General features: G+C 37.7%; 1 protein-coding gene across 2 annotated transcripts; it reads right to left on the reverse strand.

Annotated features, from left to right (window-relative positions):
* Window positions 1-2,914: 2,914 nt before the first annotated feature.
* On the reverse strand, window positions 2,915-17,532 carry Pabpc1 (poly(A) binding protein cytoplasmic 1). Of its 2 annotated transcripts, none has more exons than XM_076836355.2 (15): window positions 16,851-17,532; window positions 13,890-14,083; window positions 13,575-13,690; window positions 11,388-11,518; window positions 9,740-9,834; window positions 9,297-9,434; window positions 9,002-9,097; window positions 6,974-7,246; window positions 6,702-6,792; window positions 6,067-6,177; window positions 5,816-5,970; window positions 5,191-5,275; window positions 4,634-4,764; window positions 4,149-4,242; window positions 2,915-3,367 (listed from the first exon to the last, which is right to left on the reverse strand). In XM_076836355.2, the coding sequence occupies exons 1-14, from the start codon at window positions 17,041-17,043 to the stop codon at window positions 4,150-4,152; spliced, it is 1,902 nt and encodes a 633-aa protein (XP_076692470.1). In that variant the 5' UTR covers window positions 17,044-17,532; the 3' UTR covers window positions 2,915-3,367; window position 4,149. The 2 variants fall into 2 exon arrangements, with proteins under 2 accessions (XP_076692470.1, XP_076692469.1); XM_076836354.2 differs by having other exon boundaries at window positions 11,379-11,518.
* Between the last annotated feature and the right edge of the window lie 7,472 nt (window positions 17,533-25,004).

Consider the following 25,004-nt stretch of genomic DNA (forward strand, 5'->3'; position numbering starts at 1 on the left):
ACACCTTTTCACTTGAGGTGGTTTTAGAAACAAAACCCTACCATCAACCATAAATCCATCTGTTTATATATGCTTTATCAATGACTATATTAATTTTGTGGAATCTTCCTGAAAAATAATACAAATATCCTTGACTTCCAAAGTGAAGAGCTTTTTTTCTCTACAGAAATAAAAGTTTAAACTAGTTATGTCCCATACTGTCCCAAGTTTCCTGAGATATTGTAATAAAGTAAACTGTTTTTTTTCTTTGTAGATTATACCATTTTTCCCACATTTGCCACAATTGTGGTTTTGAATAAAATAAGGTACCAGCTATGATGTGAAAATTAGGTCACCCTGTTAACTCAACCACAGTTACATAGCACCTGAAATTAAATGGCTGAGAAGACACAACACCTGAGATGTATCCAAGTGACTGGTGTACAGCAGAAAGGTGAAAACCCAGAATCCTTAAATTCAACCTGAGATTAACCGAGGAGAGGTTACATTTAAGAGGGAGTCAATTTGAAGTTAAGATTAAGAATTCATTAGTTTAGGGCTGCAGTTGTAGCTCAAAGGTAGAGTACTTGTTTAGCATGTGTGGGGCACTCACTGGGTTCAGTCCTCAGCACCATATAAAAAAATAAAGGTATTCGATGGCACACGACTATAATCCCAGCAGCTCGGAGGCTGAGGCAGGAAGATCATGAGTTCAAAGCAAGCTTCAGCAATTATGAGGTGCTAAGCAACTCAATGAGACCCTATCTCTAAATAAAATACAAAAGAGGGCTGGGGATGTGGTTCAGTGTTGCCCCTGAATTCAATCCCCAGTATCAAAAAAAAAAAAAAAAAAAATCAACTTCCAACTTGAACCAAACTCATTTTGCTTTCATGAGTCCTAGTCTAATGCATACTCCAAGTAAATAATCTGGGGCCACAGTTCCACATCAAAATCAGAGAATTTCAAAGTACTCTCCATCTCTCTCACTTGTGGTCTATTTGAGCTGAAGGGCAAGGAATATGATGAAAGACTATCTATGCAAGTCTTAATATACATGCTGAATTGGAGAAAGGAAAAAAAAAATCTAGGCTACAGATTAGGTCTAGTACTCAAAAATTTATCATGTACACCTAGTTTGTCAAAACCTCCGAATGATGTAGCCTTACATATGCCTTATAAGGAAAAATAGATGACAGTTCAATGTCAGTTCTGCTCTCCACCTCAAATCCTGAGACTAGATAGTTTCAACTACCGCTGACTGCAAAACTATGTACTTACTGGGTATAACCAGTGAATTCTCATCATTCATGGCAGTTATTTCTGTAAAGACACCAATACTGAATGAGTAAATACTGAATTCATTGCGCCCAGAAAAAATACAGGGGGTAAGGTTCCTATGAGCCCCTCATGTAATTAACAGTAGATCAACACATAGCCTAGCTTTTTAAGGCTAGACACCAACATTGAACTCACAGCAAATACCAGGATAACTCCTGTCTGGGGGCAATTCTGAACTGCTAAATCACCAACATAAAGCTTACAAAATGTGAACATGGCACCAGATAGATCACAAAAAGGGACGTTTGATGTGATAGTCAAAAACAAGAAACCACCAATCTCATCCAGGAGAATGTCAGAGGACTTGATTTTTGTTGCTCAACACATATCCATGAATGACTGGAAAGTAGCATAAACAGCTATTTGAGGGTTGCAAGTATTTTTTGTTCAGCTAGCAAATTTGTGAATACAGAATCCTCAAGTAATTGACTATTGTTTCTCCTAAAACAACTCCTACAAAATCATAAAGGTCTACTTTGCAGATTTGTTGGCCCCGCCCAGCAATCATGTAAACTTGCTACAACTAACACATTTCCCATAATACTTAATTCCAAACCACCATGTATAAAGTTATCTATGCAAACCCTATCCATAACACTTGTTTTGGGAACTAGTAGGGAACTTCACAGATTAAAAACTTCAAAGTGTCCTAAAGCTAAAGCCTGTTCCTTTAGAAGTTCAAAACTGGAAACTTTGTACTAAAAATGTTGAGAAACAGTCTCTGCCTTCCTTAAAGCACTTTGGTCAACCCTTCTTAGAAGAAATTTTCAGTGAACAATCATTCCCTCCAGGGTATGCCTACAGCAAGACTGTCCACTGGGTGCCCTGGTTTCAGCCAGAGAGTAGGAGGGTTTAGGTTTGTGTATCTTTTGTTTCAAGACTTGGCAAATTGAAAAACATTCCAGGTCAAGAAAAATCATAAGGCTTCATCATGCATAGCTGTCACTGTCACAAACCAGGGTTTCTTATTTTATTCAGAAGACCTGTTTCTAGTATGGTCATGAGGTAACCAGATATGCAACTGAGAAAGCCAACTTGCAGTAGTATGTAGAATGGGAGAGGGGTTAAAATCAAACCATTTTCAAAAATGCATACTGCATGGGACCATTAGTTATAGTTATATGCATATGTCCTGGGTCTAAGGGCAGATAATACACCCATCCTTGAAAAGAATGCTTAAAGCCAAATCTAGCTTAACATTTAGTATAAAAATTATACTAAAGCCATGTTATCTGTACCCTCTTCTCCAACAAATACAGTGTAGCCACTGTTACTGTTTTGTCCCTTGTAAATAAGGGGTCAGCTAATTATTTTCTAACATAGAAATCTCAAGTCATAAACTACCATAATTTCAAAAGTTAATGGGTCTTAATTTTTATAAATCAAATGTTAAAAACCATTTAACAATATATATTGGCTCAAGGATTCATATGGAATTCTCAATCCATGAAATACATTACAGTAACTGGCTTTTTTACATATAGTACATTTTTTATGAAAGAATCTTATGTAACAGGTACTCCCATTTTTGCACCATATTACCTATTTACACATGCTCATTACCAAGATAAATAAATTAAAATAAACATAACCATGCACTGTTTAAGGAATTTTTATTAAAGCAAGAATTTTATAATCCAAATTACGTTTCCTTGCTCAGTTATCAATTCTGTTACTTAAAACAGAACTGACATCCTGAGCTATTCCACAGTAAAGAATTACAAAATTAAAGAAAGGAATGCTTTAAATTTTTGTACTTTGCTGAAAATTCTTTTTCCCAGGGTCTATAAAACATTAATTTGTTTTTATATTTTACTATTTTTTTGTGATTTTTTAAATTTTTTTTTGTTGTTGCAATCAAGTAATCTAGGACTAGCACTGTTTGCTAGACCTGGCATTTGCTCGGTACATAAGGTTCAAAGTTTCCTTTCCTTTTTTTATTTATTTTATATTTTGCAATGTTTTTTTTCCATAATATTTAAGTTTTTCGATGTTTAGATAATTTTTCTTCGGTGAAGCACGAGTTTCTTTTCGTGGTCCCTGATCAATCTGAAAATGTAATATAAAAAAATTAGGAAGAAAAATATTGGTATTTGTCAGTATCAAATAAAAAAGCCCTTGGCCAAATTTCTATAGTTTTACTGGAAAACAACCATATTCATTCCATTCCATACCATCCATAGCTACTTTTATAATATAACATTAAAATAGAAAAATTCTTACAGATACAACATGTCTCACAAAACCTGGTCCTTTAACAAAAAGCACTAGCAAACCCCAGGTCCCAGATCCCAGCTGTACACAGCTATAAAGTTATCCTTATATCCTGGGAATAATGACAGGCAATTATGGTAAAGGTCCAAGGACAATTATTATGTCCACCACCCAATAAAGACAGCTTATAAAGTTCACAATACAAAATCTCAAAGTACTGTGATTTAAAAAATACTAGCCATGATCAGGGTTAACAGGTGAACATTCCATTAATTCTTTATATACTTTTAAAAACTAGGAACACATAAATTACTTGGAATTGCATTTTTTTTTTTTGCTATGTATGCTTCAAAACATCCTCAGCAAACTATTATAGAAGATGAAGGAAGCCGGGCACGCTGGCACATGCCTGTAATTACAATGGCTCAGGATGCTAAGACAGGAGAATTCCGAGTTCAAAGCCAGTTTCAGCAATGGTGAGGTGCTAACCAACTCAGTGACAGACCCTCTCTGATAAAATACAAAATATGACTGGAGATGTAGCTCAGTGGTCAAGTATCCTGAGTTCAATTCCTGATACAAAAAAGAAAAAAAGACCACAAAAGAGTAAACTCACTTTAAACTGTTGGAACACCAGTGGCACTGTTAACTGCTTTCTGGGCAGCCTCTTTAGCTTGGTGGGCTTGTAGTACAGCTACAGCTTCATCAACCTAATGAAAGAGCCAAACAACAAAACGGTTCTGGAAAGGAGTCAAATGAAAATAAAAGTTCTAAAAGACAAACTCTTATCCTCAGATGATAATTGGAAAGAACTGATATAAGCAGCAGTTGTTAAGGATGCTGGAGCTAAACTGAATGCCATCTACTAGTGGAGTGAACACTGAGCCCAACATTCAACTTCTCTTCTTGTTTCCCTATTTACAAAACAAGGATAGATGCCTAGTACCAGGGTGGCTGTCACTATTGTAAGGATTTAAAATACTTATAAAGCTCCTATGTCAGTGCATAGCTTGAATAAAGCACTATGTAAATGTTCTATAGATATAAGTTCCTATAAAAAGCCCTGAAGGATAAGAGGTAACAAGACATATGATAAATTACCTTAGAACGGAGAGACTCTGGAGACTCAAGCATATGAAGAAGTTCTGAATTATCAATCTCCAATAACATGCCAGTGATTTTACCAGCAAGAGTAGGGTGCATGGCTTGAATAAGAGGAAACAGCCGTTCACCTAGGAACGAAAACATTCAAAAGCTCCCTTCAATCAAAAAATTTAAAGACCCCATATTAAACTGTTGTTTAGGACTTTTATTTTTGTATATAGTATATTATGCTAACCCAGAACCCATCATTTCATTCTTTCACCAGGAAGAACAAGATCGACCACAAAGCAGTAATTCTTCTTGGTATCAGTCTGTCACAAGTGATGTTACTTATTCAGCTGTTAAATCTGTGCCCAAAATAAGTCAAAAGTTGTCTTCATATCAGGTTCAAATTCCTTCTTCCAAAAATGGGAGTGGGATCCAAGTTAATTCCCTGTTGCCTTATCCATTATCAACAACATACCTGCCCTAGGCATTTCTGAGTTCAGAGTGTTTAAGTGAACTTTTAACTTTTCTAGTCTTTGTTATCAACAAGGTGGATCAAAGATACTTACCCAACATTTGCTTTTGCTCTTGAGGGGGGGCAGATGCCAACATGGAAGCAGTCAAAGGTTCCTGACCTTGTACATGAACAGCAGGCTAGACACAAAATAGGAAAACTTCTAAGCACAGTAATAGTAGCACATACAAACAGTCACCAAGAGGTAATCACTGCAGTGATACAGACTGCCGTTTAAACATAATTGAGAAAAACTGAATGAGAACGTATAAAAATTAGAAATATAGGCTAAGATAGCTAGTAACATGTACGAGCTCAGATATGCACTCTCAAATTTAATAAAACCCCATCTTTTATACTTAGTATTTCTTGGATTCGTTCATTCTGTTAACTTGTTTGATCACATGGTTAGAGAAAAGATCAAATCCAAAAGATCAAATTACTTCTTCCTTAACAACTATGCCAACGAAATTCTTAAACCACACAAGTAATTCAGGATGAGGATTCCGGGTACTTGTCTAATTTCTCAGTAGAAGACACAACATTTTTCATTCAATCATTAATTAATAATTAGCAAGATGTTCCTGATAGCTAAGTTTTCATATATCATACTGTTGCCTTCACATCTTTACATTGATCAAGGACTGTCAATTTAATAAAAGAATTATCAAAATCCACACCTGTTGCATGGTAACTTGTGGCTGTGCATTAAGATGTTGCTGAGGATTGCGGACTCCCGCAGCATATTTATACTGTGGAACGGTGCGGACAGCAGGGGTAGCTGCAGCAGCAGCAGCTGCAGGACGTGGACCCATTGTCTGTGTTGATGTGTTAGCTTTAAAAAAAAAAAAAAAAAAATTATTCCCCCCCATTTTTTACCATGTTATTTCAAATTAGAGAGCAATTCTTTACAGAAAGGGTTAAGACTCACCAACACGCTGTGTTGACATGACTCGTGGAACTTGTGAAGAAGCTGGTCTCATAGTACTAAATGGTGGTCTAGGAGCGGCTGGGCGGATAGCACCGGGCATATTTTGGAATGCTGAATTTAAAGATACGAACATATATTAACTGGGAAACCTCAATGAATGAATGGGTTATGCTGCTTTAGAGTTAAGTTTGCACAAAAGGCTGAAAGTGGTCCATTTTTTAAAAGCTGAGTTTCAAAATTGTTCTCCTAGACTTTTTAGATTAGTGTAAATTATAACACTAATTCATACAATGACAAGTACTTATTAATCTAAGATATGAAAACATTTTACCTTGATTCCACAGAGGAAAACTTAAAGGACAGGACCCTGATGCTTAGATTAGATGACTACCTAACCAAATAAAAGATTTGTTCCCAAAATATTCATAAAGGAAAACAGTAGACATTACTGTCTCACTGAGACAGGAATGATACAGCATTTTTATAAAACAAACAAAAAAGCTATAACATCAAAAAACGAACACCTGTAACCATAAGTTATGAACAGCAATAATATACCATGGAAACAGAAGGCTAATTTGATTTGCTTCATGTATATTTTTAATCAAATTCCCAATCTTAATTAAAATGCTTACGATGAGGTCTGGCACCCTGAGCAGTCCAGCGAGGACTTGGTCTTAGTTGAGCAATTTGGCTAGGAGGATAGTATGCAGCACGGTTCTGAGTCTGCAAAAACAAGCAAATAAATGTATGTATTAATTTTATGAAAAAAAAATGCAATATCCGTTTTCAAACACACAGCCCTCACACTCTATTAGCATTTTTCCAATTCAATCATAATCCACAGTAGGTTTTATTATTTTGGAAGACAAACATATTAAGCAATGTTCAAACATGAAAAACCTACCTGTGGGATAGCTGCCATGAAGTAACCTGAAGGAGGTGCTGGCTGGTAGGGGTTGATTACAGGGTTGGGCACAGCTCGTACACTTGCCATTCTCTGCATATACTGGTTAGTGAGGTGAGCCTGGCGCTCTTCTTTGCGCTGAGCTAAAGCTACATATAGTGGCTTGGTGGCCACAATTCTACCATTCATTTCTGTAACTGCTTTTGTGGCTTCTTCTGGGGAGGAGAAACATACAAAACCAAACCCTTTGCTGCGACCACCCTCCATCATAACCTATTAAAAAATAAATAAAAAATAAAGTTAATGTAATAGTAGAATGAAGTAGAAAAAAGTACTACCAATTAAGAATCAATTTTAATCAATGAATCATGTATCTAAATTCTGTTAAGGCTGTAATCCTATTAATCCCTTGAGTTCATTAATTAATTCTTGCTCAATATCCAAATACTACACATATACATTTTCCTAGCCAAGCAAGAAAACTGGAAGAAAAAGAGAGGCACAGCAGTAACTTTTTGAGACTTCAGATGTTTAATATTAATTCCAAGATTATTTATTGAATAGTAGTGATAATGTGAGAGAAAATACTTACAAAATAAAACAAAGGACTAACACAAAATGTTCTCTTAAAAAATACATCTAACCTAATATAGAATAATGCAAAGGCAAAACTAGTGAACACGTAAAAGCACACCTCATTAAATAAAAAAACAATGTGAGAAGATGAGATCCCACTTTCTACTCAATTGAAAATTCTGTCAAGAAACAAGACCAGTGCAAATTTGTTTAGCCTTTTTGGCATAAATTGGCTGTCTCAATTTTAAATATTCATGCCATATAAATAGCAATTCCAACTCTATAAACTTAGATGTAAGAATGTTCATTAGAGCAATGGTTCTAATAGTAGAAACATGAAAAACCACCTACATGTTTATCCAAACAAGTAACAATAAAATATACAGATTTTTCCATACTGTTCAGACTTTTTTTTTTTTATGTATAAACAGTTTTTAGATAAAGGAGTCATACTACACGATTTGTCTTTTCATATAATGATAGATGTTGATTTGTATTTAAGGTATTTTTTTCACCTTTATTGCTAAAAGCCAGGTACGGAATTTCCAATATGGAAATCATAAGAGATTCTTTTGCAGACTGAATATGGGGAATAGAGGGCTTTTCTTTCTTATTTTACCCTTTTATTCTGCTTGGTTAAAACTTTTTTTTCTAGTAAGCATTATCAAATGATCTGTTCCAGAATAAAATTCTTACAACCTTTCACCTCCCTGCAAAGTGAGAGTATAATCCACAAAGGACTTAAAACATGCATGCTTTACATAATCAAAAGAAACTGATACACAATATTCAATTTAAATTTAAACTTTCAGGAACCATACTAAGGAAGACACTCAGGAATATATTCTATCGTATTCAGAGTATTACCAGAAAAGCACAGGCTGAACCATAAAACAAACATGGCACATGCATTTTTTATTTGTATGCATCCACTTCACCTCTTAAAATAAAATCACTTTGTCAATGGGGTTGTGGGGAAAAACTGAGTAAGAAAGACTGCCATGGGGTGAGTAAAAATTTTCCTGTGCCCAGCAAAGGTACATACACAAAAAAACTTTCCATAGATAGAGCAGTTCTTGGACATTGAACTTGACACAGGGGATAAAATAATTTCAAGACCCCAGAGATCCCCAAGTCTCCCATGTTCCAGGCACTTAGTATTCTTTACTTCTAAGAAAACAAATACTTCCTACTCTGACTCTAGCTTCTACTTTGGGGAATATTTTATCCAACTATAAGTTAAAAACTGTAATAGAAAATAGATAAAAACATGTAGAAGTGAAATTTTTAAATCAAAATTTCAGAGTTTGAACTAGACTACTACTATTGTTTCATAATCTCTAATTTCAGGTAAAAGGAAATATGATCGCTATCTTCACTGCTTGGGGTTTGACTACTCAGACTGACTCATGTGAATGAAAATATCAGAACAGTAAAAAACATAACTTTCACCTTTGCACTAGTGATTGTACCAAATGGAGAAAACTCTTTCCGAAGACGTTCATCATCAATACCATCATCAAGGTTTTTCACATAAAGATTAACACCCTAAAAAGAAGGGAGCGAAAGAAAAACTGAAGAAAAATTTTAAAAACCCACCACAAGGGTACCTAAGCACACCTCCTATTCCTTTATCCCATTTCTTCTTTCCCCTCTCAAACCCTCAGTTACCTGGAAGTAACTGAAATGAACGTAAAATAGGTTTCCTCGTCCCTGTCTTATTTTGCTTGTTCAATTAAAAATGAACCTGGTATCTGGTGATCCTATCTTGCTTCATCTGTTCAAATTTGCGCTTTAGTTCCGTCTGCCGTTCCACTTTTTTCTGAGCTCGACCAACATAAATTTGTTTTCCGTTGAGCTCCTTTCCATTCATTTCATCCACAGCCTTATAGGAATCATAAACATTTAAATTAATAATTTGTAATATAAAAGCTCATTCTTAACAAGTAGAATTTGTTAGATTACTAAGTTAAAGACAACCATCCCCAATCTTGAGGTTTGAGGACAATATAGGTTCCCAATTAATATTCTTGAACTCATGCATATATGCAAACCGAGTACAAGAATATGAAAATAGCCATTGGTACATGCACATAAACTTCCAACAAAAAATTAACTCTATGCCCCCCCCTCTTACTTTAAGGGTACAGGAAGACCACACTACATTTAATTATTATATTTAAGTCTTACTTTCTGTGCATCTTCATGCCTTTCAAAGCTTACAAATCCAAATCCTTTGGATTTTCCACTTTCATCAGTCATTACTTTCACACTTAAGGCAGGTCCTAAAAAATTTTTTTAATAATTCAAAGATATTCCACACAAAATGTTCATATATTTCACATCGAAACAGACAAAAACAATGGCATCGGGGAAAAGGGGATAAAATAATTTCAAGACCCCAGAGATCCCTAAGTCTCCCATGTTCCAGGCACTTGGTGTTCTTTACTTCTAAGAAAACAAATACTTCCTACTCTGACTCTAGCTTCTACTTTGGGGAATATTTTATCCAACTATAAGTTAAAAACTGTAATAGAGTTTCCGGTTTTAGCTAATAATTTTACATTTCAGAGAGAACTAGGAACTCCTGACCCATCTGCTTTTCAATAGGGAGTGGAAGGAGAGAACACAAGGCTGGACCCTCTGGTAAAAAATAACAATTATCTGGAGGAAGAGTCATATCGCTAAAGACACATGCTTCTTTTCCTCACCTTTTTCAAGTGGAAAATATTTAAGTGAGATGGGTGGTTATCTCAGTCAAGTAGAGGAAGAAAAAGGTTAAAAATTACATTAGATTATAGAGAATCTAGAAGATATACAGGCACAGGTAGATGACTCTTTCATTTAATGTACCTCTATTATGTAAAACAGAATATCCGAATAGTTACATACTGGTAGTCAACTCACAAGCACGGATCTTTTGGGATAAGTGATAAAACACAATAATCCAATTGTAGGAATAACTTCTAATTTTTAAAGATTTAGAAACAGGACATGAAATATACAAAAGAATTTGGACTAAAGAAGACTTAGGGTAATATATGAATCATGACAAGAGTTATCTTCTGTATCTTACATGATTTATCTTTGTGCAGAATAACTGTTTGCTTAAAGAAGGGTTCAATATGGCATGCTAATCTGGCAACAAAAAAAGTTATCAATTTCCTAATTACTTGAAGTACCAACTCTAAGTTCAACAGGAGGAAAGCAAAGACTGAGGCCAAGTAAATTATCTGCAAATGTACAATAAAAATATTCATTTTCTGATCTGTTAACTCCATTAACCCGAAGTAAGGCTGATTAGTAAGTTTGATGAAGTTACTTTGAAAAGCAAGGAAAAAATATTTTAACATCTCATATATGCAGATGGCCACCTTTGGCTTGAAGCATCTTTGAATGGGATTATTTTTAAATTGCTCAAAAATGATGACATTGCAACTGGCCCAATAGCCTAACTAGACACCTGTTAACTAGTCACTGAATTCCATTATAAACTGGCTGCATCAAATACTTGCCTCTGATGAGATGAGAACCTACTACGGCCTAAATTCCAGCATCTTAATGGTACAAAGCCTTTAAAAAACCAATTTTTCAGTCACTCCTTACTGTGCTAATCTAATGCTATCAACCTTTAATCTAAACTGGATAGAATTCTACTTATATGATACTTTATAGTATAATGATCTGCAGCTTAATATAAGTATCTATTAGTATTTTCAGGTACTTGGTCTCATTCTCATTTACTTTTTAGTATCAAGTATCAGTCAACATTAAATGTTGAGCAATTACTCAGAACTCCAAGTGTAAAAATTTAATTCAGACACATTACCAAACTTGCCAAAGAGATCCTTAAGGCGCTCATCATCCATGTCTTCTCCAAAATTCTTGATGTAAACATTGGTGAACTCTTTTGCCCTAGCTCCAAGTTCTGCTTCTCGTTCTTTACGAGATTTAAATCGTCCAACAAATCTAAAATATGTAAGGACTATGACATTAGGTTCTGTTAATTAAGTCTGATGGTTGACTTCAAAATTGTTAGAGAATTCTCACAACTTCAAATAAAAATCACATTACACATACAAATAGGAACTTAAGACATTAAAACATGAAATACATAAAAAAGAAACTTTTTAACTACAACCACAATACAGGAATGTTTCTCTTAACACACACTTCTGTTCTCTCTGGCTAATCCAGGTCTAAAGGGATCACTCCTATCAATACAAGTAATTGTGTGACCATGTCAATGAAGAGACCTAAATAAAAGCTTTCATGATCGCTATTTTAAAGTCTCTCTTGTACTTTATTTGCCATATCCTAAAACACAAATTTAAACTTCCTAATTCTGTACTTGTATTTCTAAAATGTAAATGACTGACATAACTGAAGTATATTACCAACAGAATGCTTTTAAAAACAGTTTTCCCAATATAAAAGCAGTAATGTTATGAAATACTGTAATATATAACAAAGTACAGGGGGGAAAAAGCTATACTTCCATTCAAATTGTGTCTTTTTGCCCTCTGTTCAAAAACATTCATTTATCCTCTTCAAAAATAAGTTGGAGCTTCTCCATGCTCTTGGTTTCATAAATGTTCACTGTAAACACTGCCAATTTCTGCTCTTACAACTTTATATTTGTTCCTAGGACAGAGTCATAGGAATCATAGTTCAAACGGAATATAAATTATCCTTTTTTTGGTACTAGGGATTGAATCCAATGGTGCTCCATGGCTGAATTACATACCCAAACTTTTTTCTTTTTAATTATGGGAGACAAGCTCTCACTAAGCTGCTTAGGGCGTCACTAAATTGCTGAGAATGGCCTTGAACTTGTATCCCATTGCCTCAAGCTTCTGGAGTCACTGAAATTTTACAGGCATGGTTTCCCGTGCCCAACCTATAAGTAAATTTGTAATTCTACATAGTGAAACACTATTTTCCATAATAGTTACATTATTATATACTCAAAATCAGTCTTTATATCTGGATCTTGTCAGTGATGAATGTGCCTTTAATTTTTTCCCCTGAAGTTATAACAAGCATTTCATTTGTAGGTATAAGGTGAGTAACCTTATTTGAAATTCTTAGGACCATAAGTGGTTTCATTTAGCATTGGAGATTGAACCCGGGAATGCTTTGCCACTTAAATACATACCACCTTTTTAAGGGAAAAAAAAAAAAAAAAATTAAGACATGGTCTAAGTTTTTAAGGGCCTTGCTAAATTGATAACCCTGGCCTTGAACTTGGAATCTTTCTGCCTCAAGCCAATTTCTGGGACTAGAGGAATGTGCCATCATTTCCGATGTAGAAGTTGTCTTAAAATCTGGAATATCTTATGGACTTCACTAGTTAAGCATCCCCCTAAAATGAATGAAATACGTCAAAATTGGATTTGTTGTCATGTTGGTGGAGAGTGTTTCAGATTTCAGAGATTTTTGAGTTAGGGTTGCTCAACTTATACAAATGATGCTGAATATCTCCCATTTGCCCAGATGATTAAAAGAAATAACTGGCATTTAAGATAAATAGCCTTGTAGTTTTAATCAGTGCCATTACAGTTTGCAACCTTTAATCAATATTTCAAGAAAGATTAATCACAAATCAGACTTAACTCTGCTTCATTTATAATTTGATCTTAAATAGTGGCAGTCCCAGCAATATGGTCATACAGAATGGGCTGACTGCAGACTACTCAGTGTATAGGTCAGCCCATCTGTCAATAACATTGTGTAAAATTAAATTATTTTAGCCACAGTTTCCTCAAATATAAAACGGACTAATTTAAGAAGTATCAGAGGAAAGTTTGCCTGGATTTTGAATTTTTCAAAAATACATTTATTTTGGAAAAGCTTTATATCCCCATTTATCTTCTGTTTCTTTTTGGTTTAAAGGTTGACCAATTACATTAAATCCACCATTATTTGTATGTTACACTGAATGTGGAGAAAATACAATTATAAAACCTATCAAATATAGTTTATTAAAAGCATTGAAAACACAAAACTAAATCTTTATACTTACACTTTGCGATCATTTAGAAGCATTCCATTCATTTTTTCAATAGCTCTTTCGGCTGCTTCCTGTGTCTCAAAATGTACAAATCCATAGCCCTTGGAACCATTTTCATCACAAACCACCTAGGGAAAAAAATGCATAGCCACTTCTCATTATTTGCTATTGATTTAACATTTTTCCAGTGTGCAGAGATAATTTGTTAGTGACTAACCCCAGATATTTTGGAAATAAAGACAGCCATTAACAGCACAGTTGCTATTTTAAGGACTAAACTAAGGAAGCTAAACACTGTGAATGTTTACCTGTCACATTTTTGCTTACCTTACATGAAAGGATGTTACCAAAAGCAGAAAATGTATCATACAGTGCTTTATTATCAATGGATTTGTCCAAATTTTTAATGAATATGTTGCCTACTCCACTTTTGCGAAGCGATGGATCGCGCTGAGACCACATGATGCGTACTGGCTTGCCCTTTATAACATCAAAATTCATGGTGTCCAAAGCACGCTCCGCTGTAAGAAAAAAAATTTCTGAGTGAATATTACTGTAAAAACTTTGGCCTTGTACGTTATTACTGTAAAAACTTCAAGATGGTTGGACTTTTCAAGTACTATACCCTAGTCTAGCTATACATTGTATAATGCAAAAAGAAAAATAAACAGAAGCCTCAGACTTCACATATGAAAGGATGGCATATTGATAATGTATTTGTGAAACAATCTTCCCTCAAATTCCATTAAGTTTAAAAGCACCTTTTTGTTCCTAGGCATCATAAAACAGAGATTCCTTCTCATACAATCTGTTAAAAGTAACACAAAAGACTAAGCAATTGTACATTATCAATAGGCTGAAAACAGTTTCTGGACTTAAGCACTTCTTCCTATTTGTCAAAACTGGTCATTCCATTGCTCATCACTGCCAACAGTTCACTCAAAAAACAAAAGTTGGTTCCTAAATTGGGATTTTCATAACACAACTACCTATTACCAAGTAAAGAAATGAAAAGCTACAGCAAGATCTGAATAATGTCTAATGTTTGGACATACTGATTGCATAATAATCTCAGAATTTTTGAATATCTGATCTACAATAGATACAACTCACTTTTAACACTTTCTTGACACACAAAATTAACTTCATCTTAGACCTCTGGTTTATTTAACAAGTGACAATTTACTCAAGTTTTTCTGTATAGTGCTAGAAAATTTGAAAATCTATCCTACAATTAATTTTGGAATCTGTGAAAGCTTGAATTATGTGCACTTCTACCCATTAAAGAAACACTAAAAACTAAATAGAAAAACATAAGTTAAGTAAAAAGACTAATCTCTATAAAAATAGTCCATTTGAAGCATTGAAACAACTTGACAAATTCCATGCTAAATAATAACTGTAAAGTTATTGATGGGACAAAATTTCCAGCAACTTTCTCTAAATAAAAGTTCCAGCTTCTAGAATATCCTGATAATCAGCTGTCAGCTCATTATCAATTGACCACACCTACTCAGCTCCCCCAGTTTTTTTTTTTTTAGCTGACTGTGCTTGAGCTTCTTTTGAATGAGTCACCTCTTCCTGTTAAATGGAATACTGGTCACTTTCTGAGGCTATTCCATCAAAGCAGCAATATTTCTTTCTTAAAGGAAATAGAAAAACTACTTGGAAAGATGGTAAATTATACATATACAAATCCCAAGAAATAAAAAAAAAAATAGATTTTGGGGATTTAAAAGTGTGACACTTAAAAAAAACCAAACTTTCAAGTTACCATGTTTCTAGAATTCATCTATTTATTTTTTACCAAGTTTTTATGTTGTGATTACTTGCTGCAAAAGGTATCTTCCCTAATCTTATATCCAGTGATATATATTACTCAGACTTTAGAACTGTTATGAAGTGATACTTGAAGTGACTGTCTGCAGAGCAAAAGGGCAGGAAAACTGCAGTGCAGTTTTACAACTTCTGGTTCCTTGTCACTCAATATTCCGCCTTACCCCAAATCCCCAAAATCTCAGTATAAACGCTGTCTATTGAAAAACTCATTAACAACTAATTGAAGTTATAAACGAAAATAAATATGGAGGGGGCATAATTGGGTCAGATAAGTGAAGCTGTCTTCTGAAAAGTCAACTGAACCACATATAAAACTCTTGGTCAGACTCTACCTTTATCAAAATTTATTAACTCTTTTTTAACTTTAAAATAAAAATACAAAACCATTTCCATCTATTCTGTATCCAATCATTTCAAGATTCACGGACACTCTGGATCATTTTAAAAATAAAAAGAAACTTGAACTATTTGACTTAATGGTCAGTCCCCCATATTACACTAATGAGTGCCATTTACAGCCCAAACTAGCTAATATATCTAAAGAAAAACTCCTTAAAACCACAGGAGCTATTTTTTTCTATTTAAAAGAAAAAAAAATCACGTACATATATGCACTGAACACATTACCAGTACTATAAACTAAGGACAATTTGATAAAACTGACCTAAATTGTCTGGGAAACTGTCATTTAAAAGATTTTCTTCCATATCCCCTCCTCCCACCACCCTACATTTAGTGCAAGAAAAATGCTTGTCTAGGGGAAAACCCCAAATTCATGTCCCACTGGTCATTTGCGTTTCTAGTTTCATCATCACTAATGCCTTTAAAAAAAAAAAAAACAAACATAAACCTGAGGACCACCACCACACAGTACCGTATAACTTTATTCTAAGGCCTTGTGGTCGTCCCCTGCCAACCCTAGCTACTGGACCAGTAGCAGAACAGGCCTCGGGCCTGTGAGGTTACAGGGTTCAACACGTGGTATTTTTTCGAGCACTGAATCGCACTTCCTTCAGAGACCCGGGCGCCGGCCAGAGCCCTGGGTGGTGTCAGCGCCTACACCTACTCCCCCAGAAAGGTGCTCAGCGACCTGCACCCCAGAATCCCGCGGTTACTGGCGGGAGCGCAGAAGAAGCGTATTTCTCCCACCCCCCTGGCGCGTCATCACCCTAAAGTTTGAGAGCGGCTGAAGACGAGAAAATGGTCGCAAAGGAGGAAGTGGCCGGGCATGCAAGGGGCGTGCGGCTGCCGGCTGCGCGGGTGCCCCCGGGCAGAGTAACGTGGCTCCGGGAGACACTGTCAGGGGTGCCCGCGCCCGAGCGTCTCCCCTCCGGTCCTCGGGGGCTGACATGCCTTCCTGCTCCCCTCCCCGAGCCCGCCGGCCTAGCCACCCGCCTCCTTCCGAGCCTCATGGCCGCCCGCCCGCCGCCCTCCGGGCCTGGCTCTCACCGTCCGCCGGCTGCTGGAAGTTCACATACGCGTAGCCCAAGGAGCGGCGGGTGATCATGTCCCTGCAGACCCGGATGGAGAGGATGGGCCCGGCCGGGCTGAACTTCTCGTAGAGCATCGCCTCGGTCACGTCGGGGTGTAGGTCCCCCACGTAGAGCGAGGCCATGGGGTAGCTGGGGGCGCTGGGGTTCATCTCGGCACGGCTGCCCGCAGGGCCACAGGCCGCGACCTTTCCGTGAGAGGAGGAGAGCGAGTGCTGGGGCCGGGGGCCGGAGCCGGGGGGAGGGGAGCGGGGGCAAGCGCAGAGGGACAAAAATCAACCGGAATCGAAAACTACTCAACGGCCGCAGAACGGGGTCGATCAGCTGCCGCGGGCGGCGGGCTGCGGGCTGGGAGCGAGGCTGGCGGTGTCGGGTCCGGGCGGCGGGAAGGCCTCGGTCTCTTGGTTCCTTCTTGGAGCTGCTGCGGGGCCGCGGGCGGGCGGGTCGGTCTCGGCTGCTTCACCGGGTTATTTTATAAAAGAGGAAGAAAAAAAATAAAAGTCTCCGGCGGGGGAGACGCGGATTTTTTGTAAATTTTTTTTTGGGTTTTTTAAAAGATTTTTTTAGATTTTTTTTGGATTTTTTAATAATAAATGTGTGTTCCGAGCCCGGAGCACACACTCCGCACTCTCAGCACTAACCGCCGGGGAGAAGGGGAAGCACCGCCTCCTGCACCCTCTACTTATACCCCCCGCCGCACTCGCCCCGCCCCCGCGCGTCTGACGCCAGGGCCCTACGCGAGCGTCGGCGCCGGAGGAGGAGGAGAAAAGGAGGCGAGGGGGCGGAGGGAAGAGAAAACAGGAGGAGGAAAAAGCAGAGAGGAAGGGAGAGGTGGCGGCGGCGGCTGCTGCGGGTGTGGGGGTGGGGCTGGGGCGGAGGGGCGGGGTTTCTGCGCACGCGCCGCGTCCGGGGGCGGGGCCACGCCGCGTAGGGCCATGGGGGAGGGGAGGGCCGCTCGCGGGCGGTCCTCGGAGGAGTCGCTGGGACGGCCCCTCCTCGCGCACACCCCGCCCCCACCTCCACCGGGAGGAGCGTTAACCCGTCACCGCGGCGGTGGGCGGGGCGCGGGGCTTCCGGGTTCCTCAGCGCCAACCTCCCCCCACGTGCGCGGTCGACAGGGGCTTCTTCCCGCCGCTGCCACCCGGCTCCACTCGCTCGGATCCCGAGGGAGGCTGGGCACCAGTGGGCCGGTGTGATCCCCTGCAGGCCCAGTTTCCAAAACGTGCGTGGAGGGAGCCGGGGTGGCTGTCCCTTTCTCCTACCCGGACCGCACTACGAGTCCCAGCGGGCAGCGCCGCCGCGCGCGTCGGCAGCAGAAGCGATGCCTGCTGGGAGCTGGAGTTTCCAACGGCCGCGACGCTCGCTGACCCCAACTGGCCACGGTTGCGGGCCGCCGTCTCGGGGACCCCAACCGTCCGGGGCGCCGGACCCTTGTCGCCCAGCGGCACGCCCTAGAGGAGGGGGAGGGGGTTCCTCGTCTTTCTTGTCTTTTGGTCTCGGACCCCAGTTCTCCGACTGCCCACTGGATGCTGTTTGTTCATCAGAGTGGTTTTAATTTGGGAAAATTGCGTTGGGAGACTTTGGTCGCTTATTACCCTAAGGTGCTCTGTTGAAATCATTGTCGTGCTATTTTTGCCAGACATTTCTGTGCAGAGGAAAATAGGAATCGAGAAGACTGTTTTTCCTTAAAATTATGAGTTTCTCACAGTCACTTGTATAGGCACCAAAGCCCTGCAACCAGACATAGTTAGGAATAATCCAAACCACTACAATTATACATGTTTAAAACAATTTTGTGCATTAGTTATAGGCTTTAATAGGAATGCTAAATTTAATTAATTGACAGTCATAATAGTGCCAGCTATAGGAATTACGTTAAGTCAACATATAAATTCCACTTTAAAATAGTAATGTGCTTTTACAGTTTTTAAAGCCCTTGCATAAACATCCAATCACTTGACAGCAATCTTGTGTGGGAGGTGGAATAAGTAGTAATAAATTTATTTTACTGTTAGGAGAACTTGTCTCAAGTTAAATGATTGCTCAATTTATTCTTTAATTTGATAAACTATAATGCATTCGTACTATTATTGCCTGGTATGGACCACACACTTTGTATCTGTTCTCATTTAAATTAGAATTTAAACCAACAGAATCCTCTAAGTGCTATTTTTCTCTTACCTTGGAAGAGGATAATATTTTTGGAAAAACATGGTACCTCATGTGCTTTACAAGGCAAAACAGCAAAACTTAGGACTGTACTTTAGAAAGACATCCATTACTAAACAATAAGTCACTGTTCAGTCTTTCAGAACTCTGTGGTTAAAATCAATCCGTCAGTATATTCGTCAAATACCATCAAGTGGAGAGTACTGTGTTTTTAAGAAAGATGACAGACCTAAACAAATTCTTGTCCTCATGAGGTAACTATATAAACATTAAAATCAGTGCATTTATCAGGTTGTGTCAATTTTCTGTTAAGTTCTAAATTGGTTTTCTTCAAAATAAGAGGTTGAAAATTCCATGATTATGGTTTAAAAGAAAGCATGAATTCATTTTAGTATTTTTGTTATGTTACCGAACTGAGGCAATATTAAAAGCTAAAAGAGGCAGATGGAGTATACTCAATAAAAAAAAAAGGGTAAAGGGAAATCACCTCCAATAACTTGGCAAGATTATACCAAAAATTAAAGCTGCCAAAACCATACCTAATTAATTACTAAGGATATGTCCAAACATGGTGGCCTACGTCTTAATTCCAGCTACTCAGGAGGCTGAGGCAGGAAGATTACAAGTTCCAGGTCAACCTGGGCAGGCCTGCCTAAGCCTCCTGAGTTCCTGGGATTACAGGCAAGCACCACTGTGTGGATTTGGAAAATTTTTCCATAGAGCAAGAGTTTGCCAAGCACTGTCTAGGGTGGGTTGAATACTCCAGTCATCAGAGTGTCTTCCCTCAGGTTTCACCAGAGCCTGGACTAAATAACTGTTGCAAGACTTCTTTGTTATAAATCCATTTTGTACAAACAAACTTCCAATTGATAAATTCAATTAATAATTCAGCCTCCAGGGCAGTTTGGTAGGAAATAGAGGCCCTGCCGGTTTATAGAAACATTCTAGTCATTAGAAAGACATTTTTTCTTTCTTAATTAATACTTTGGGAAGGGAGCTGGTCCATAGGATTTTTTAGCTGCTGTGGTTCTTGACATTTAGTTGGATGCTATTGTTATATTTTAGGAAGGTACAGTTTAGTATGTGCAAGTGAAGCTAGAGGCAGAATTCATCCCTTTAGGAAAGAAGCTGGTAGAATCAGGAGAGGGAGTAAGAGCCCATCTCAGATGGGATTTGGAACTAGAACCAAGGACCTGTTCCTTTGATCTATCAATCACTCTTTCTCACCCCCATCCAGCACCTTTCTCTCATATTAGAAACTTGTCTTGTGGATCAGAAAGAAAACAAACCTTTCTTTACTGACATGTTCCTCTTTCATTCACTGTCTTTAACAGCCACATTTTTTTTTTAAATTTCTACTCTCCTGTCTTTTCTTGATTCCTCAACCTACTATAATATGGCTTCCTTTACCTCCACTCCATCCACCCATCAATAGCCACCAATGATCTTGTTTCTGTTTGAGAAATCCTGTGGACTTTATTCAGGTTCATTTTACCTAATGTTTGTAGAATTTGCCCCTGTTTTCGTCCATTCATTTTAATACATTCTCTTGATTTCTGGGTTGTCTAACTCATGAAATGCTCATCTCTAGTAACCTTTCCCTGACCACCAGATTGCGCTGAGTACTCTTCCTGTGGACTTTACTCTGACTACTCCTCTGCCACAACATTTACTATATAACATTAAAATAAAATGTTCATGAGCTGCCTCCTAAAATAAGTTGTAAGCCCATAAAAGAGTCTATGTCATATTTATCTATATTCCTACCACGTAACAAAAAACCTGGCACCCTGGAGTTTTGTTTTACCTCAAGAAGTCCAGCTACGCTTTTGAACTAATTATTGATAATGGGCTAATAGGGAGGTTCTTCAATCTGTTGTTCCTACAGGTACCTAGGGCCCTGTGTACCCCAGAGCACTTGGCTGCTGCAGCATACTACTTCCGGGCTCTACTGGCTATTGCAGGCAGTATTTCCTAACATACTGATTGGGCTGTCATTTCTGGAGCTGAGCTTGGGGGTGGTAGATTGTGAGTATTTGAAGTTGGGCAATTAGGAACAAGCAAGGACTACTGGACAAAAGGAGTTTCTGAACCTCTAAAACTGAGGACACCATACAATGGTGATTCTACTATGCTCTGACACTCATCAGGGGCGATCAGACAATCCCTTCTTGGAATTGAAAAGTATGATGGTTTCTGATAAAGGAACTAAAGCCACAAGTAAAAGGCAGTGGATGGAATATTTTGCCTTTTTGATTTACTGCTCTCATTTTTCTCCATTTTCTTTCTGTTTTTATTTCTTATTTCTTTAGCCCTGTGGATTTAACCAGAGCAAGGTAGGCAAGCACTCTACCACTGAGCCATATCCCCAGCCCTTTAATTTTTTTTTTTTAATTTGAAAAAAAATCTTGCAAAATTGCCCAGGCTGGAAGGGAAAAGGTTTATTTTGACTCAGAGTTTCAGAGATTTCAGTCCATGATGAGTTGGTTCTGTTGCCTTGGGCCTGTGGTACCATGTACATCATGGCAGGAGCATGTGATGGAAGAGGCCTGTTCACCTGGAAAGCAAAGGGAGAGAGAATTAGGAGAGGCCAATTCCTAACATCCTTCAAGAGCACGCTTCCAGTGACCTAACTTCCTTCCACAAGGTTCCTAAAAGTTCCATTTTCTCTCAGTAGCAACATGGGCAGGGGACCAAGCCCTTCTTTTTGGTCTTTAAAAAAAAAAAAAAATGTGCTGTGTTATCTGCCTTACCTATGGTGTATAATTTGAGATTGCAAACTGTGGGATAGAATAATGTCTTTATATTTTCAGCACCTCACTGTGGTGCCTAAGAATGTCTAATAATGTCAATATCATTTAATCAACCTTTTTCTATTTAATGAACACATTCCAAGGCTCTCCAGAGAACTTGTTCACTTGAACTTCATCAGAGATTTATAGATTATTTTCAGGATATATTCAGAATACATCCAGGCTAAAAATTTATAATATTTTTTCATAATGTAAGACAAATTAAAGTTGACTGATCTTATAAAATCTTTAGGTAATTCTTAGAAATATATTTGAGATGGATAATACAGTAAATGTAGAAACCCCTTTCCAGTTGAAGGGTATACTTTCTGTTGTTCCTTGAGACAGAAAAATATTACATGATGTCTATAAGTCTCAAATTATACAATGTTTCAGAAGATTAGCTACCCTCTTTATGCATTATGTAGTTTTCTCCCACCAATCTAGAAAGAAGGAGAGGGTTTATAAAAATTTGAAATTGAGTCTTGTTCCTAGATTGTGTGCACTATGATGTGACTCAACACTAGTTTTGAGAAAGTGGCTGCCAGGTAAGAAGGCATAGATTGTGGACCAGAGACCGAGTCATAAACACAAACTCATAAACACACAAAAAATATTGGGATAAAGGGGTAGTTAATAGAAGAGGATAAGAAACTCAGGAAATCTTAAAATATGAAAATTTCTTACTAAGTGGTCTTCTAAAGGACACAGCCATCTATGCTAAACCACTGTACCTGTTACAGATTGTTTAATAAAACAGGGATACTACTACCTCCCTAACAGGATTATCATAAAGGCTTGAGTAGGATAATATATGTAAACTTAAATGACATAATGTATCTCCCATTCTTATAAATATAACCATACATCAATTGATTTGGCAGATACCAAATTCAAATTTGTGGCAGAAATATTAAACAGAGACATAGACAAGGTATACCTAAAAGATACAACTGTTACTGTCCTCAATTAAGTACAGAAAGGTCAATTACCACATTGAGACAGTGTTAAATTGTGAAGCTTAACAGAAAGCTAATTTAATTGTCTATTAAGTGAGGGGTCAATGAGGGAATGCTCTGAGCATAGTTGTACTCCAGGATCACTGTTCTTAAAAGCACAAATCAGTACATATCTTGAGGTACAAAGAATAACAAAAATACATATCAGGTAAATAGAAGAATTTTATAAATATTAAGAGCTAATATTTACTGAACTTGGATATTTATTGAACACAGGTAATTTTGTGGCCTCTTTACACAAGTTGATCAGGCAGGAAACTTGAGTATTGCCAATGAATCAACTGAGGCTTAAGAAGTAGAACCACTCTGATGCAAATAAGGGCAAGTGTGAGTTTCAAAGGACGGAATCTTTGATCTGGGAATTAAGGAGGAACCAGTACTTGGAATAATAAAAGGAAAGGGCATTGTAAGGTGGAGGAAATAACATCAGGAATGTCATGGGGTGAGAATGAGCAGCCTGTATGGAGGGGATAGACAAAATCCCACAGGGAAGTCGGGTAGGTGGGAGAGGAGGGCAAGCACAAGGAAAAGCAGACCAGGGCTTGAAAATTGGAAAAATAGATGGGGCTTGAATGAAGAGGGAGTGCAGGATCTAATCTTTTGTCCTAATGTTTTTTTTCCATAAGGTAATTCTGGTGGCAGTGTCAAAGTACTGGATTTGAAAGATGAGAGACAAAAGGAGACCAATTAAGGTATTCTTGGAACGGTACCACTTTGATCTTCCTGGAAGTGAAGAAAAAGAAAACAAGTTCTTACTGTCTAATGAAAAGAGGCACACCAGGTTTATTCAGGAAGACTTTTTTTTCCCCCTGTACTAAAACTTAAAAAAAAAAAAATTATTGTATAACTCTTTATATAAAGGACATTAAATGACATAATTTCTTCATACATTATAAATCACATATTTATTTAGACCTACAGTGTGTTTAATGTACTATTTAATGTACTGCATATAAAATATTAAAACCAGTGAAGTTTCTGCCCTCATGGAGCTTCCTTTCTAGAGAGAATTAGGCAATTGTCTAAAATGGTGATTTTTCTTGTTATTGTTAAAATGCAGGAATAAGTTTCATGTGGAGTTTTTTCTTTTGTCAACTCTCAGTAGTGGTTAATTATAATTCAGTAAAGGCATTTTCTTGAGAGCTTAGTTTGACATAAAGCTCACCAAATCTATAGAAACCAGTAGTGTTGCAACCTCTGGATACCATACCTCAATTATAGGTGGTTTTGGCTGGGTTTTAAAAATATATATGTAATAAAATATTATATGTATATAATATATATTATTGCTATTGTTATATTTATTGTCATTTTAATTATTATATTTTATTCATTCATTTATTTGTGCATCATTTTGGAGATTGAGCTCAGGGTGCTCTACCACTGAGCCACATCTTCAGTCCTTTGGATTTTTTATTTTGAAAGAGATTCTTGCTAAATTGCTGAGGGCAGCCTGGAACCTGTGATTCTCCTGCCTCAGCTTTCAGAGTCACTGGGATTACAGATGTGTGCCACCACACCAGGCCACATCTTTTTAAAGCTGCATTGAAGAAGGAGGAGGAGGAGGAGGAGGAGGAGGAGGAGGAGGAGGAGCCACTGCCTCCTAGATTGAAGTCATTTTCAAACTGAGATCTCTGATAAGTGAGTAAAGGACAACTATCCTGGGAAGGTGATTAAAAAGCAGTGTTTATATTTACATAAATATACTTTACTCATTAGCTATATATTTACTGAGTGATGTGTTAAGCACCTTTGAACACTGAAGATAGGAAACCAGTAAGAGAATACCTACCTTGAAAAATGTATAAGGATATCAGCATCACAGAATTTACCTGCTTTTTTTTCTTTAATCTTAGAAAAGGGATGGTAACATTCTTCAGAAAATTTGACTACTTGAACTTCCTTAGAGATTTATAAACAATCTTTATTTATTTATTTATTTTGGTACCAGGGATATAAATAATTTTTGAGCTATAGCTCTCTAGAATATATACAGAATAACATACATCTCATTATGTAAGATAAATCAGAGTTGACGAGTTTCATGAGGAGTTTAAGTCTAACATCAAGAGGCCTATTTGGTGTGAGTAATAGGGAAATATAATAACTCCCATCTGAAGAGGTATACTTTCA

Source organism: Callospermophilus lateralis, chromosome 16 (assembly GCF_048772815.1).
Source record: "Callospermophilus lateralis isolate mCalLat2 chromosome 16, mCalLat2.hap1, whole genome shotgun sequence".
Classification (NCBI taxonomy): Eukaryota; Metazoa; Chordata; class Mammalia; order Rodentia; family Sciuridae; genus Callospermophilus; species Callospermophilus lateralis.

Coding starts and splice junctions, on each gene's coding strand:
- Pabpc1 (XM_076836354.2), bottom strand. CDS start 17,043: ATGAACCCCAGCGCCCCCAGCTACCCCATGGCCTCGCTCTACGTGGGG. Junction 13,691..13,889: donor GTAACATCCTTTCATGTAAG/GTAAGCAAAAAT, acceptor TTTTTTCCCTAG/GTGGTTTGTGATGAAAATGG. Junction 11,519..13,574: donor CTTCTAAATGATCGCAAAGT/GTAAGTATAAAG, acceptor TACATATTTTAG/ATTTGTTGGACGATTTAAAT.